Raw genomic sequence first — 13,620 nt, forward strand, 5'->3', positions numbered from 1 at the left:
GTTTCTAAAGAATTTAGTTAACATTCAGGCCTGTTTCCTATACATTAGGCTCTTTAGCCATAAACATTTGAAATGAGCTAGCAAATTTATTGTCTCTTTTGTGCTGTAGCAGTTGTCATGTGACTATTTCTTTTGCTTTTGTTGCCGGGGATGGACTTGTAGTCTCATCGGTGCTAGACAAGCCACTGCTCCTGACCCACTTCCTCACCTCAGTGACTGCTTATCTCTCGGCCTTACTTGAGTCACTTCTCTCTTGAACCTTGCTGTTCTGCAGTCTGTATTTCCAGTCATTTCTCTGACACTGTCAGCTTAGTGTCTAACCCCTTACCTGTGGCATCTGTTTGCTTGCCTCTGTTCTGTCATTTTTAATATAAGAGATTGAGTTTATATCTGTCCTTGTATTTTAGGTCGATCGTCCCTGTTTCCAATAGACGATAGCTTGTTGGACGATGGTCACAGTGATCAAGTTGGTGTTTTAAATTCACCCACATGTTATTCAGCTCATCAAAATGGAGAACGAATAGAACGCTTCTCTCGAAAAGTTTTTGTTGGTGGGCTTCCTCCAGATATTGATGAAGGTAAGTTCATCCAGCCTTAAAAACAAAATGTAGTAAAAAGGGATTTTTGAGTTCAATTATTTGAACAAGTACTTTGAAGTTCTAGTAATTTTTAGCATATGCATCATCACTGTGAGCATTTTTGAAGGTCTCTATATTCTAGCCCATATCCTAATGTTTAATGCGGAACACACATGCCAATATCTGTGTGACTGTAACACACACATGGCATTCCTATGCACACATACACAGTGCAATAGATGGAACCAGCTATGAATCTCTATCTGTAGTGTGCAAAAATCAAAGGTTAAATTTCTTGAAATTTATCAATTTACTTAAAGATACAGAAACACAGTATGAAATCCAATAAGGAAGTAGAAATAAAACATAAAATAAGAAATTAGTACTATGCAAATGTTAGTTGATATGTAATAATACAGAAAAATAACTTAAGGTAGAGATTAAACAATATTTAAACTATGCTTATAATGTCATGAGAAATCTACCCATTTGTTAATAGCCTACAGAGAAGATATTGATACATTTAGAGAATATTTTCAGTTATTGTTCATATATTTGCAAATATATTCTGCACATTCATCAGCTTAACATAGACTGTATCACTGAAATTGAACATACAGTATTTGAATGTCAATGAAATTGCCTGGGTTATATTAGCAGTGGCATGTTTTACTGACATTATAGCTAGTCTTGTTTCAGTAGACCTTATCCTAACATGAACATGGTTTCACTTGTGAACACCAATAGCTGTTTTAATTAACTTGATAATAATGGCATGTTTCAGGCCAGCGCTAGTCTGATTGGGTATACTATAAAGTTGTTAGTATTCAGGTGATGTATGAAATAATAGAATTCACATTGAATACCTTAGTCTAGCTAGTGTGCTGCTTAAAAATGAATTTATTTTGACTACAACAGTGAAATTTTATATAGTGTTTTCGTAAAGATCTGTTTTCTTTTTACATTAGAGTTAATCTTAAGGTATTTGACTCTTTAGGCATAAGTCTTGCAGGGACTTAGAAACACGCGGTTTCTTGGAATGATTCATAAGAACTAACTTGTGATGCACGTTCTGTGCTTTTCCCAGATGAGATCACTGCCAGCTTCAGAAGATTTGGACCTCTGGTAGTAGACTGGCCCCATAAAGCAGAAAGCAAATCCTACTTTCCACCAAAAGGTAAGAGGTTTATTACTAATATTTGCCAAGTTGTATGAGAGCAAAAGAAATAATATCAATTACTTATTTGGGGCCTTCTCTTAGAATTGAGCATAAGTACCTTTCTATAAATACTAATGATTTATGGACTGAGCAGATGGCTTATCCAGTGAGGGCTTTCGCCACACAACCCTAAGTTCTACCCTAGATCCCATAAAAAGGAGAAGGAAAGAACGGGCTCCTCAAAGTTTTTTTCTGACCTCCATACAGATAATCAATAAAAGCTGTTTTAAAATTAATCTTTGTAGAGACCGTCAGTCTGAGTGGAGTGAGGCAGAGCGATTTTAAGAACTGCTCCAGTTTCACTTGAAGCTGTTAAGGAGTCATAAGATTTGATACACTTTCCTCAAAACTTTCTAATGATTTAATAAATTCAAATGAGTATATGTTTGAATATGTCTTTGCCTAAAGCATTAGTCTAAAGTCACATGGATTCAAACTTATTTTCCATTCTATGAGATCAAGATGCACATGAAGTGATTCGTTTACATTTTATAAAATAAAACCGTTTACATAATTTCCAAGAAATGGACAAGCAGGTGATGATGTGACACAGCACTGGCAGCATTTGTAACTCACTGTCAAGTGTTTATAAAAGAGTAAACCGCCAGAGGAAGAAGGAGCAAAACACATCAGCCTAGGAGTATCGGTACAGATTTTGTCAGTGAGACTTCAGTTGCTCAGGAAATAGGCCACCATCCTAATGAAATTTAAAAAAAAAAAAATCCTGTACGGTGAAGGAAACAACCAAGTGAAGGGATGGCCTTCAGCTAGGGAATGGAAGGAAAATCTTCACAACTTTACCTGTGGCGTGGGGTTAATATCATGAATAAATACACAGAGAACTCAACAGACCAACAGGAAAGCACATGACCAAACCAAAATATGGACATAGGAAGTGAATAGATTTCTTTAAAAACAAAAGTACAAATGAACAATAAGTAACTTACAAAGCATTCAGCAGTTTAATCATCAGAGAAATGCAAATTAAAACTACTTTGAGATCTCATCTCACTCTAATAAAGAACGACTATCCTCAAGAAAAGAAGCAAATGCTTGTAGGGATGTGGGAAAGAAGAGCCCACTCATGTTGGTGACAGAGCACATCCAGGGCAGCCACCAAGTAAGTCAGTGCAAAGATTTCTCAAAATATAAAAAGTAGAGTTATCGTTTGATCCAGTTGTGCCACTGCCTGGCATGCACCCTGAGGGCTTTGTCTAAACCTCAGACAGCTTGCACGTTCTTGTTTACTGCTGCTCTGTTATGAGAGCTGAGAAAGGGAATTAGTCTGGCTCCCTCTCACCTGGCGGAGAGATAATGACGATGACATTCAAGTACAGGTAGACTTTTATTCAACCAGAAAGAAAAGTTAAATTAAGAAAATTGTGGAAAAATATGTGGAAGTAAAAAATATATTAAGTGAGGTTACTCAGCAAGAAAGACAAATGCCACTGTCTCCTTCATATGTAGATCTAGTTTCTGATTTTTAGTATCTCTATATTTATGTGGAAACGAGTGCGTATCACAGTCAGAAAACTAGAAGGGGGCCATGAGATGCTTCTGTTATCCCTCATCCTCTTCCCAGTCCCACAGTACTGTCTGCTCCAGGACCTCTCTGTACTGTGTCCTCTTGTCATGAAGTTTTTGTGCCTCTGCCCTGCAATATTGATGTGTGTGTGTGTGTATGTGTGTGTGTAAGAGGGCAGGAGGAGAAAGAGACAGAGAGAGGGAGGGGAGAGAGAGGGAGGAGAGAGAGAGGGAGGAAAGAGAGAGAGAGATGGGATATTATGTTCTCTGTGGAAAACAGAATGATTCAAACCTATTTGATTGGCTTTATGTATCTTAACAGTACTTATATTGACGTAAAGTCACTTAACTTGACATGCATCATATTTTATGGTTATTCCAGGCTATGCATTCCTCCTCTTTCAAGAAGAGAGCTCAGTTCAGGCACTCATTGATGCTTGCATTGAAGAAGATGGAAAGCTCTACTTGTGTGTTTCCAGCCCTACGATCAAGGACAAGCCTGTAAGTAAACAGCACATGAACTGTGGCCTATAAAGGCGGCTGTTCAAACAGTATTTTTAAATTACTGCTTTAAAAATTAAGACTGCACTAACAATTTTAAACAGTTAAATGAATAATTTTCTTCACAGGTTCAAATCCGTCCTTGGAATTTAAGTGATAGTGATTTCGTCATGGATGGTTCTCAGCCTTTGGATCCCAGAAAAACAATTTTTGTTGGAGGTGTTCCTAGGCCATTAAGGGCTGGTAAGTAGACTCCCTAAGTCAAACAAATTCGTCTTCTCTTTTTGTTGATTTTGGTATCTAAGGAAGTATGCATTTGTCTGCATTTGAGTTATTAACTGAACTTAGTATTTTAAATGAATGAGTTACAAAGTTCTGTTTCTCAGTAGCTAGTAACCAAAACTCTGCAGGCTGTCAGGTGGGGTGTAATTATATGTGTGAGTATTTACTGAATGTGCATGCTGTGTAGTGTCACACCATCTGAAGGAGCTAGTGATTGCTGTCTCTGAAAGCAGCCTCCTCAAGTCAGGGAGATATAAATTAACGCTACACATGTAAACACTTGATGAAGAATGTGATACCTGCTGCAAAGAAAGATGGATGATTGGAGTAGGAATGCATGTATGTGTGTGTTTATATATTCGTATATTTATAAACATATGAATGTAGTATGTCCATATTTAGAATATACTATGGTGTGATACCTTAAAAATATTTAAGCTGATTTTAAAAAACTGAAGAGAGTTTGGACAACGGGAGCATTGTGAAGAGTGTGTTTCAGTGACAGAGTGAACGGCACGTTTGGAAGTCAAGTGCAGAGCAGCAGAGGATATTCACGGGGGGGCTGCATAAGGCATAGCTGGATGACCTAGGGTGCATAGAGTTATGGAAGAGATACAGAATGATATTGGAAGAAATCAACGGAAGTTAGATCATGCAAGTCTAATAGACTAATTGATGTTGATCGTTAAAACAAGAGGGTTTTTTAAGCCGAAGAGATACATAATCACATAGGCCTGTTTTTGGAAAGATCAGATAAGCTGATGACTCATGAAGAAGAAGAGACTGAGTAAATAAATAATGGTAGGCCAGGTACAGGCCTCTTGTATGGGATTGCTAGTGGGGGTAGAGAAAGAACCAGTTGGTCTGATATTTGAATCCTTAGGCAGAAAGTGCTGTTGGGTGGTTGGTGATGGCTTATAACTAGCTATGGGAAACAGCAAAGGAGGGGCAAGTTAAAGGAGATTGGGATTTGGGCTATGACTATAAGTTCATGGCCCCATTCAGAAATCTGCAGTGGAAATTTCAACTAAACAATGTGGCATCTAGTATAGTGTTTAAAAAATAGTTATTTCTAGTGTTTTGGAAATAAATGGGAGAGGAAGGATTGAAGACGACAAGCAGATAAGCTTGTTTCCATTAACCAAATGAAAAATGCTGGATTTTAAAGCAGACCTGACTGATGGAAGTGGGCAAATTGGATTGTCACTATGTTCTGAAAAGCAAGTCTGTGAGATTATCTGTATAGTGAAAATGAAGAATGAAGGCAGAAACTCTGTTGTTACCCAGTTGAGTCAATGAAAACTCATCAGATCATGTTTTATTAAGTAGAGGAAGGATGTGTTCATGTGTGGTTCTTTTTAGCATGCTATGTATTGCAGTATCACTTGAAATTGTCTGGTGGATGGTTGCTTGTGAGTATGGAACTCAGATACAACTTCAGGTCCACAGGTGGTTTTCAAACACGTGACATAGAATGGTATCACCCAAACCCAAGTGTAGACAAAGGAACAGAGCCTGACGTTGAAAAGTGAGGCTAAGAAGTCATCAGTGAAGTGAATTATCAGCAGAATCAAATGCCTTGCAATTCATATGCAAAAAAATTCCAGGCAACGTAATAGATTAGCTGTGATCAGTGCTTCCAGCAAGAAGATTGAGCATTGGACTTATGAGATGGGAAAGTTGATCTTGAAAAGATCAATTAAAGTGGAGTCACAGGGTGATAATCTAATCGTTAAGGGTTGTACAGATAGGTATGGGGTCAATCTGGCTACAAAGTCTGTTACCCATTGGTCACCAGGGTGATTGAGCTGGTCTGGCCTCCCTCACCATACTGTGTTTCCCTTCCAACCTGCATGCTCTGTTAGAACAAGATTCTCTTGTAGGAAGAGAAATGAGTTTGAGAAGAAAGCTGAGCTGCGGGAGAGAGGAGGTGCAGTGTCCTTCCCTGAAGAAAGTGTATGAGACGGATAGGCAGGTGAAACAGCTGGAGTTTAAGGAAAGAACATGAAACTCTGTCTCACACCAGATTATTAGACAGTGCGTGTGCTGGTAATGCGTGTAACTCTACAGTAAGAAGTGGTTTGGGGTTGTTGTTCTGTTTGTGAGGGTTAAGATGTAACTCAGGTGTCGAATGGCTGCCAGCCCGTGCAAAGCTCTGGCTCCCAGGCTTTCTCTTAGCAGCTGCTTTGTGTTAGTGTTCTTTTAACTCACTGTTGATTTACTGTCTTCTCACCTTCAACCTGAGTGTCTTTTCTTTTGAAGTGGAACTTGCTATGATCATGGACCGGCTGTACGGTGGTGTGTGTTACGCAGGAATTGATACAGATCCAGAACTAAAATACCCAAAAGGTGCTGGGCGAGTTGCTTTCTCCAATCAGCAGAGCTATATTGCTGCCATCAGTGCTCGATTTGTTCAGCTTCAGCATGGTGATATTGATAAACGCGTAAGTTACATAGCGGGAAGTCTTCTGTGTCTCACTTAATACGTATAGGTGCTTTTTATCGTAAGGAGTTGATAACATGGCTCAAACACTTTTATCTTTCTTTATCTCCTAGCACTATATCCTTGAAATACAAATTTCTTAAATGTATTTTAAACTTGAAGCATTACATAAGAGCCATTAAGTATAGATGCGATTTTAAAGCCATGTCAGAAGTTTTTATCAGCCTATTGGTCCCAGCTACCCGTCTAGCTGTGGAGCAGTTTATACAACCTTGTGCTCAAGACAGAGTCCCTGGGACCAAGCCCATGTCTGCCATTGGCTCTGTAATCTCAGGCAAATGGCCCTTTCTGCCGCTTTTCCTGACTTAAAGTGTGGGAAGGGGTGCTAATTAGTCTCTAGGTTATTTTGAGGACTCAGTGAACTTCATGTGCAGAGACACTTGGAGAAGTTGGCCCACAGGAAGTGCTAGTTAAGAGCTAGTTTTCATTTATAAAAAGTAAAATTCAGAAACTGTGTATATTTCTGTAAGTCATCTGACCTAAAATTGAAAACACTGGTTTACTAGCGCATAGATTGGGTCTGTATATAGAAGTCTGTGAATGACAGCTGAAAGCCGTCCTCCTGAATACTCGTGAGCTCTGATTGCCATCTAAAATAGGAGAAAAGCTGCTCATTTACATATCAGTTTCACACCAAAATCTGTGAATTGTATGTCAGTAACGATTCTAAAACAGTGACACCAGCCAGCCAGCCAGAGACAACAGCCTAGGGTGTTCCTCAGTTACAAGAAGGCAAGGCTGCTGCAGTAAAGCAGCCGACACTGGTCCACAGTGTAGCGATTCCCGGGTCTTACACCTTCCCTGTGTTCAGTCCTCCCAACTCCAGCAGAGTCTGCATTCTCACTTACAGATGTGGAAACAGGTCAAGAGAGTCCCCTCAAACCTGACATCATCTGCTCAGTCCTTCACAGTGGGGCTTTATATCTTACGAGTTTATAATGAGGTCTGGACATGCCCTGGATCAGATTAGCCACAGTTCTGACTTGTTTGCAGCAGCTACTGCAAGCAAGGTGCAGCTCTGGCCTGCGAAGAGAAGGCTGCTGCAGTCCTGGTGGCTATTGAGTTTCACCAGCTTACAGATGATACCATAATGAGAGGAAACTCTGGCGAGAAATTTGTCTCCCATGATAATCCCTTACGAACTTTGCTCACAGTCTGCAAAGACCAATGCTAGCACACAGGTGTTCCGAAGATACAAAAGTGAGACTCCAACAGCTTCGGTCTTTAGTTTTTAAAGTGCTTTTCTCTCTCTGGAAAATAGGATTAAATAGCTCTTCATGACCTCTGAGGGAAGCATGTTGAAATCAGTGAATTAGTGTTTAACCACTTAAGCTCACAGCCAATTATGAACCTGAAACGCGATGCACAGATGTACTCAGCACAGAAGCAAGCTGGCTCATTTCCCCTCCAGTGGGGGAAAGCGGCTTCCCTCAGACACTGCTACTTTTCTCTAAAACACTATAAATATTTAAAATCATTCCAATTTTTTTTTCTGAAGCAGATGCCAGATTTTTTTTTTTTTACCTCTTGTCTTTGTAGGTGGAGGTAAAGCCATATGTGCTGGATGACCAGATGTGTGATGAATGCCAGGGCGCACGCTGTGGTGGAAAATTTGCCCCCTTTTTTTGTGCCAATGTCACTTGCCTGCAGTATTACTGTGAGTTTTGTTGGGCAAATATCCACTCTCGTGCAGGACGTGAGTTCCATAAGCCATTGGTGAAGGAAGGTGCTGATCGCCCACGTCAGATCCACTTCCGCTGGAATTAAGTCGAGCAAACTGGCCTCCGTCTACCAAGGAAAGAAAGGGTGCATGTGGCTTACTGTGCTGAAGATACTGACCTGCAGAAGAGATAAGTGCATTCTTCTGCTTCTCACCCAGCTCTCAATACATGCATCGTTATCAGCAGCCAAACACTACAAGCCTCTTGTTTTTCACCAAAACCCTACATCTCAGGCTTACTAATTTTTGTGATATTTTCATGTTAAAATAAAATGTTTTTTTGTATTTTCTCCAAGTTATTTTTATATGTAAAGTTAAAATTAGATATGAGAATGTTTTGCGTAGGGGCAACACAGTCTGCTGCTATATAGTGGGTGAAGCGTGCACTTATTTCTTAACATGGGTTTTTAACTTCAAGATCTGCCCCAGTACTTTACCAAAGGTAGCAAAATAATAGTGAAGATGGAATATGTCTGCTACAAATGCTTATTTTTATTGTTGCTGTGTTCAGTGTGTACATAAACTAAAAATTAGGGTTGATTTTGTTGCTCTCCATTTTGACTTGCAAGAAATAATACCTCAAGATAATCTGATTTATTAGCTATTTTTAAACATTTTTAATCACAAGCTGTATTAGCTTTGCTGCTATATAGGTGTTATGTGTAAATGTCACCTATTAATACGGGATTGAAAACGTTAGAGACACACTGCATTGCGGATGAAATGCAGGCAGCACAATATGGCCAAAACTGCCATAGTTTAGAATGTGAAACAATGCATGTTTACTTAACCTGTGTCCACCATATGCATGCACTAGGACATTAACTAATGAGGTGAGGTATTGCAAATGTTCAAAAAGCTCTCTTGAATCTAGGTAGCATGGACAAATTATAAAATTTGTTTCTTTACAAAAAAGCAAACTTGCATGCATTCTTGTGACTTCAAGTTAAAAATGTTGTCCTACATGTGTACAATATGCAAATTAGTTTTAGATTAGAGAGTGCAGCCATTTTGTGATCTGGTCAGTAGTGGAATTCGATTTTATGCAGACTGGATGTAATATTTGTAATCCCTGTGCAATTTTGTGATGTGCGGTTCTAATTCATGTGCAGTGATATAGTATAGATTAAAGATTGAATAAAAGAAAAACACAGGAATTTTAAAGAAAGTTGATTTTAGCCCCTTTGATAGTTCATGGTTAAGATATCCTTTAAAAACCAAAGATGGCCAGCACACTGCTAACCAGTCACCGAATGTGAGACCCATGAGAAGCCCATACTTAAAAAGAGGGTTTTATAGAAGAACACAGAACTCTAGTGAAGTCAAAATGGAGATGGGAAAATATAACAGATGGCTAGTTGCATAAAATTTACCTTTAAGACAATGGTGAAATCTGGCTTAAATTTGCTTATATGTTTGACCTATGTATATGGGGTCTTCTGTCTAAACTGGGGTCACTGTTGCATGGAGCATTGTTATTCTTAATGGTTAAGAATTGCTTTTTTAAAACTTTGATGAAGGAATTTCAGTAATGACTTTGCTTGCAGGTTTTTCTTTTCTTTTTTTCTTTATTGAGGGAGTTGTGTGGAAACATGCACAGTTCTGACCTAGAACATGGTTCGTGGTGGTTTTCCTCTTTAGAGCATCCTAGCCGCAGCTAGCCCTGTGTTGATAATGTAGGAGTTACTCTGCAGTGGAAGCAAAGCACCCCACAATGGTAAATGTTTTTGGTTTTGGTTTTGTTTTTATTTTAATGCAGAACTAAGATTTTTGACTCTAAAGAGAGAAAATTACAAGGGTATAGCCTGTGCAGCAAGCCCTTGGGACAATCCTTCACATGAGCAAAGTGCTGATCTCAACATTGGTTGTCAATGGTATGCTTTTTTGTACTGTAAAAATACGTGGTTCATGTCTAACTCTGCTGTTTTATTGTGGTTGTGGCTCAAGTTTTTAATGTTTGAAGTTGACGCTGTTTTCAGAGGAGCTCTTTACTACTTTATTTGTCAGTGTCCCTACTTGTTACTCCCATGACCCTCCAGAGTGTCTGGAGCATTCTTTCTACCCTCGTCCTGCCAGACCGTGATCCATTTTGACCTTTGTTATGCACTACTTTTATATCTCTGTGAGAGATTTTTCCAACAGTCAGCTATTTTATGGCACACTTTTTTTGACTGATGACATCTCCTTTGCTATACCTCAATTTTTGGAATTTAGAAAAGAAATCAGTAGTTTTGCAATGTTAATTATTTAGATATTTAATTTCGCAGATTTTTAAACTTTATTTTCATAATTTCCGCTTAATGTTTAAAATTGAAGAGCCTTTTCATGTATTAAATGATGAACTCTAAAATAAATTGTGTGATAATTGGAGACACCGAAAATCATTTTCCCTTCTTAAACAGAATCAACTTTGAAATGAAGGGAAACGAAATGGTGCCCTTTCCCACCAGGGTGACCGCGACAGAAATGCTGGTTTGTGTCACCTTCGTTTCTGTTAAGACAGAGCTTATTGGTCTAATATTTTGTTCCCCCTGCCTCACCCCTACCTCTAATTTGTTTCTTTTTCTGTTTGGGGATTATTTTTCCTTTTATGTACTACATTCTTATTTTCTAACTGTTGAACACTGTATTAGAGTTTTTTTTTAATTTACAGATCATATTTATTTTACTATTTTTGTAGAAAATTATTAATTTTGATTGTATTTTTGTATTTCAAAGCTTCTTCATTTGTGTTCCCTAAATGTTCATATTGCTGCCCAAAAGTATGAATGACTGTGGAGGAAAAAGTACTTTAAAAGTCCACCCTTTTTGTTAAGAAGGAGACATTTAGCATTTATATATTTGTGTATGGAAAACACTTGATATTTTATCCCTGTTGCATCTGGCTGCACGAGCCTCTCCTCACAGATGCCGCAAAACTTGAATATAACACACTTTGGAAGGCTGACTAACCTCGATTCTGTGTTGTGATGTGCAATACTGTTTCTAATGTTTGTATAAAGATACAGTGTAAACCTTTTTAATGCAAATTTATTTTTTTCATTGCATATTTTGCAGACTTTATCCACAGTGTCATTTTTTACTGTCAGAAAAGATGCCCCTTTTGTCATTGCAACTATTTTTTAAACCCAGAAATCTTTGTACTGATGTAAATGATTGTAGTTATTTTGGATAGTGTTTTGCTAACAAAAGGAGAGACTTTTTTCATGCATATTTCTATTTTGTTTTTTTGGGTTTTATTTTATTTTAATAGTAGTAAAATACTTGGAATAATTTTTCATATTCTTGTCATTAATATTATTTTGTATTTTTATGTGAAAATATATAATTTTATGACACTAATTGCTAAAGTTTATTTTATGTTGAATTATTTTTGGAGCTGAAATCTTTGTAATATTAAAGCAACTAGTTTCTAATTCCCAGTTTCTGTATAGAATCGCACAAGTGGTTTATGGAGTGTTTGGATTGTAACTATAAATGGTTCTTTGATATGCAAATTAATATTTTCAGTTGATTTTATTTTATATTCCTAATGGGGTGTTAAAGCCGTTTTTTATTTTTTTCTAAATAAAAAGAGAACCCATGCTTTTATGGACACTAGGTAAAACGCCTTCAGCTTAAAATTTTTGTTAAATAATTTAGTTTATTTTATTGTTATCTTCCAGGTGTCTAAATCTCCAGTCTGTCTGTTGTACTGGTAATTTAACTCTGTAATGGAATAGTTTGCTGCCAACTATTTATATTAAGTAATTTTTAAATATTTGTAATATTGTTGACTGACTAATAAACTATTAAGTTATTGGCATAGCTGTGGAACCTTATTTTATAGTTCGCACCCTTACACACTGTCGGGGGCAGTGAAAGGGGTGGTTTGCTCAGAGGCCACTCCACAGTGTCGCATATAGCTGGGAGAAGCCCCAGGGACTAACTCTGCAGAGTTCCTCAGTATTTAAGCCTGGAAGCCCCTTTGCATTCATGCCCCTTCCTGCACCCAGCCCTCACACACCTTAGAAATCTCTCACAGTGCCCCCAGAAGTGTCACCTTATCTGACTTGGTGCAGTACTCAAGGCTGCCTAGACAGTGCAAAGGTTAAGAATACTGATGTTCTTCCAGAGGACTCCAGTTTGGCTCCCAACATCAAGTTGGGCAGCTAACAACTGCCTGTAATTCCAGATCCACAGGAGCTGGGACACTGGCATGCACATGCATTTAAAACCAGACCTGTAAATAAATCTTTACAAACGAAGTTAATTAATGGAAAGCAGGTCTAATGATGCCGCTTTAGTGATTGACTGTGTGTGCACCCACTTGTCACTTTCTCCCTGATCTCTGTACATCCTGTGGGTAGAAGAGGAACAAGGAAGAGATGCATAGACTGAGCAACCTGAGGCCTGGGTCCCTTATCCTAAAGTTGAAGTTCCATCATGAAGCCAACATGTGGTTCTGGGAAGAGAGAAAGGAAGAATCCATTGCTTTTGTTAGAAAACTGATTATAGTGAAATTTTTTTTTTTGTCTGTGAGCATACAGCTCCTAGAGAGAATAATAGGCATTTCAAAACAAAATTTTATATTTTCAGGGCGTCAATAGCCTGCCTCTTTCCCAGGGCTCAGGGGTTATCATGGAAGAGGGGACAACGACTATAAATGGATGAACAGGTGACTCAGTGGTTTGTAGCACTTGCTGCTCTTCCAGAGAACCCAAGTTTGGTTCCCAGAACCCATGTAGGATAAGGAACCCAGGCCTCCTAACTACCTCCCTGTAGCTATAATTCTAGAGGATTCTGTGCTCTGCAGGTGCCTGAACACATTTGGAACACACAGACACACACAAATAAAAATGAAAATATATTTTAGAAATCTGTAAGAGCCAGAGGTTTGAGAGGACTGGGGTCCAACTGCCTTTTGGAGAGAAGACCGTTGGACTCATGAACCCATAGGGCCTGCTGCTGAAGGCACAAGCCCTGCACAAGATCAAGCCAGTCAGATTTCCAGTGGGAGGGGCATGCACACAGTCTCCCACCCAGCACTAGGAGGGGGAGGGAATATCAGTTCAAGGTTGCGGTCCTGGTAGGTTGCCCATACTTTATACTCCATGGCTACATCATGTACATAGAGGCAGAACTGGCTGGACTCAGTGGGCTACAAAAGAAAAAGGGAATGGAGGGTGATCCAGGACAAGTTGGAGGGGAGTATAAGGGTGAATATGATCCAAAATGCATTGCATACATGTATGGATATTCAAAAATAATGGTTATATTTAAAAATAAAATTGGGCTGGAGAACTGGCTCAAT

General features: G+C 38.7%; 1 protein-coding gene across 9 annotated transcripts in view; it reads left to right on the plus strand.

The window, feature by feature from the left end:
* Positions 1-12,134, plus strand: part of Cpeb2 (cytoplasmic polyadenylation element binding protein 2) — a 51,326-nt gene extending 39,192 nt beyond the window's left edge. For 8 of the 9 annotated variants that reach the window (XM_050149652.1, XM_050149654.1, XM_050149657.1 and 5 more), the window contains 6 exons: positions 408-578; positions 1,666-1,755; positions 3,704-3,822; positions 3,951-4,065; positions 6,367-6,548; positions 8,147-12,134. In XM_050149652.1, the coding sequence (XP_050005609.1) occupies positions 408-578; positions 1,666-1,755; positions 3,704-3,822; positions 3,951-4,065; positions 6,367-6,548; positions 8,147-8,374 (905 nt within the window). In that variant the 3' untranslated portion in view covers positions 8,375-12,134. The remainder of the gene's footprint in view (positions 1-407; positions 579-1,665; positions 1,756-3,703; positions 3,823-3,950; positions 4,066-6,366; positions 6,549-8,146) is intronic. The other variant, XM_050149661.1, reaches the window with a different exon arrangement.
* The last annotated feature ends 1,486 nt before the right edge of the window (positions 12,135-13,620 follow it).

The sequence above is a fragment of the Alexandromys fortis genome, unplaced genomic scaffold, assembly GCF_014885135.2.
Source record: "Alexandromys fortis isolate MF-2015 unplaced genomic scaffold, M_Fortis_MF-2015_v1.1 scaffold_0, whole genome shotgun sequence".
Taxonomy (NCBI): Eukaryota; Metazoa; Chordata; class Mammalia; order Rodentia; family Cricetidae; genus Alexandromys; species Alexandromys fortis.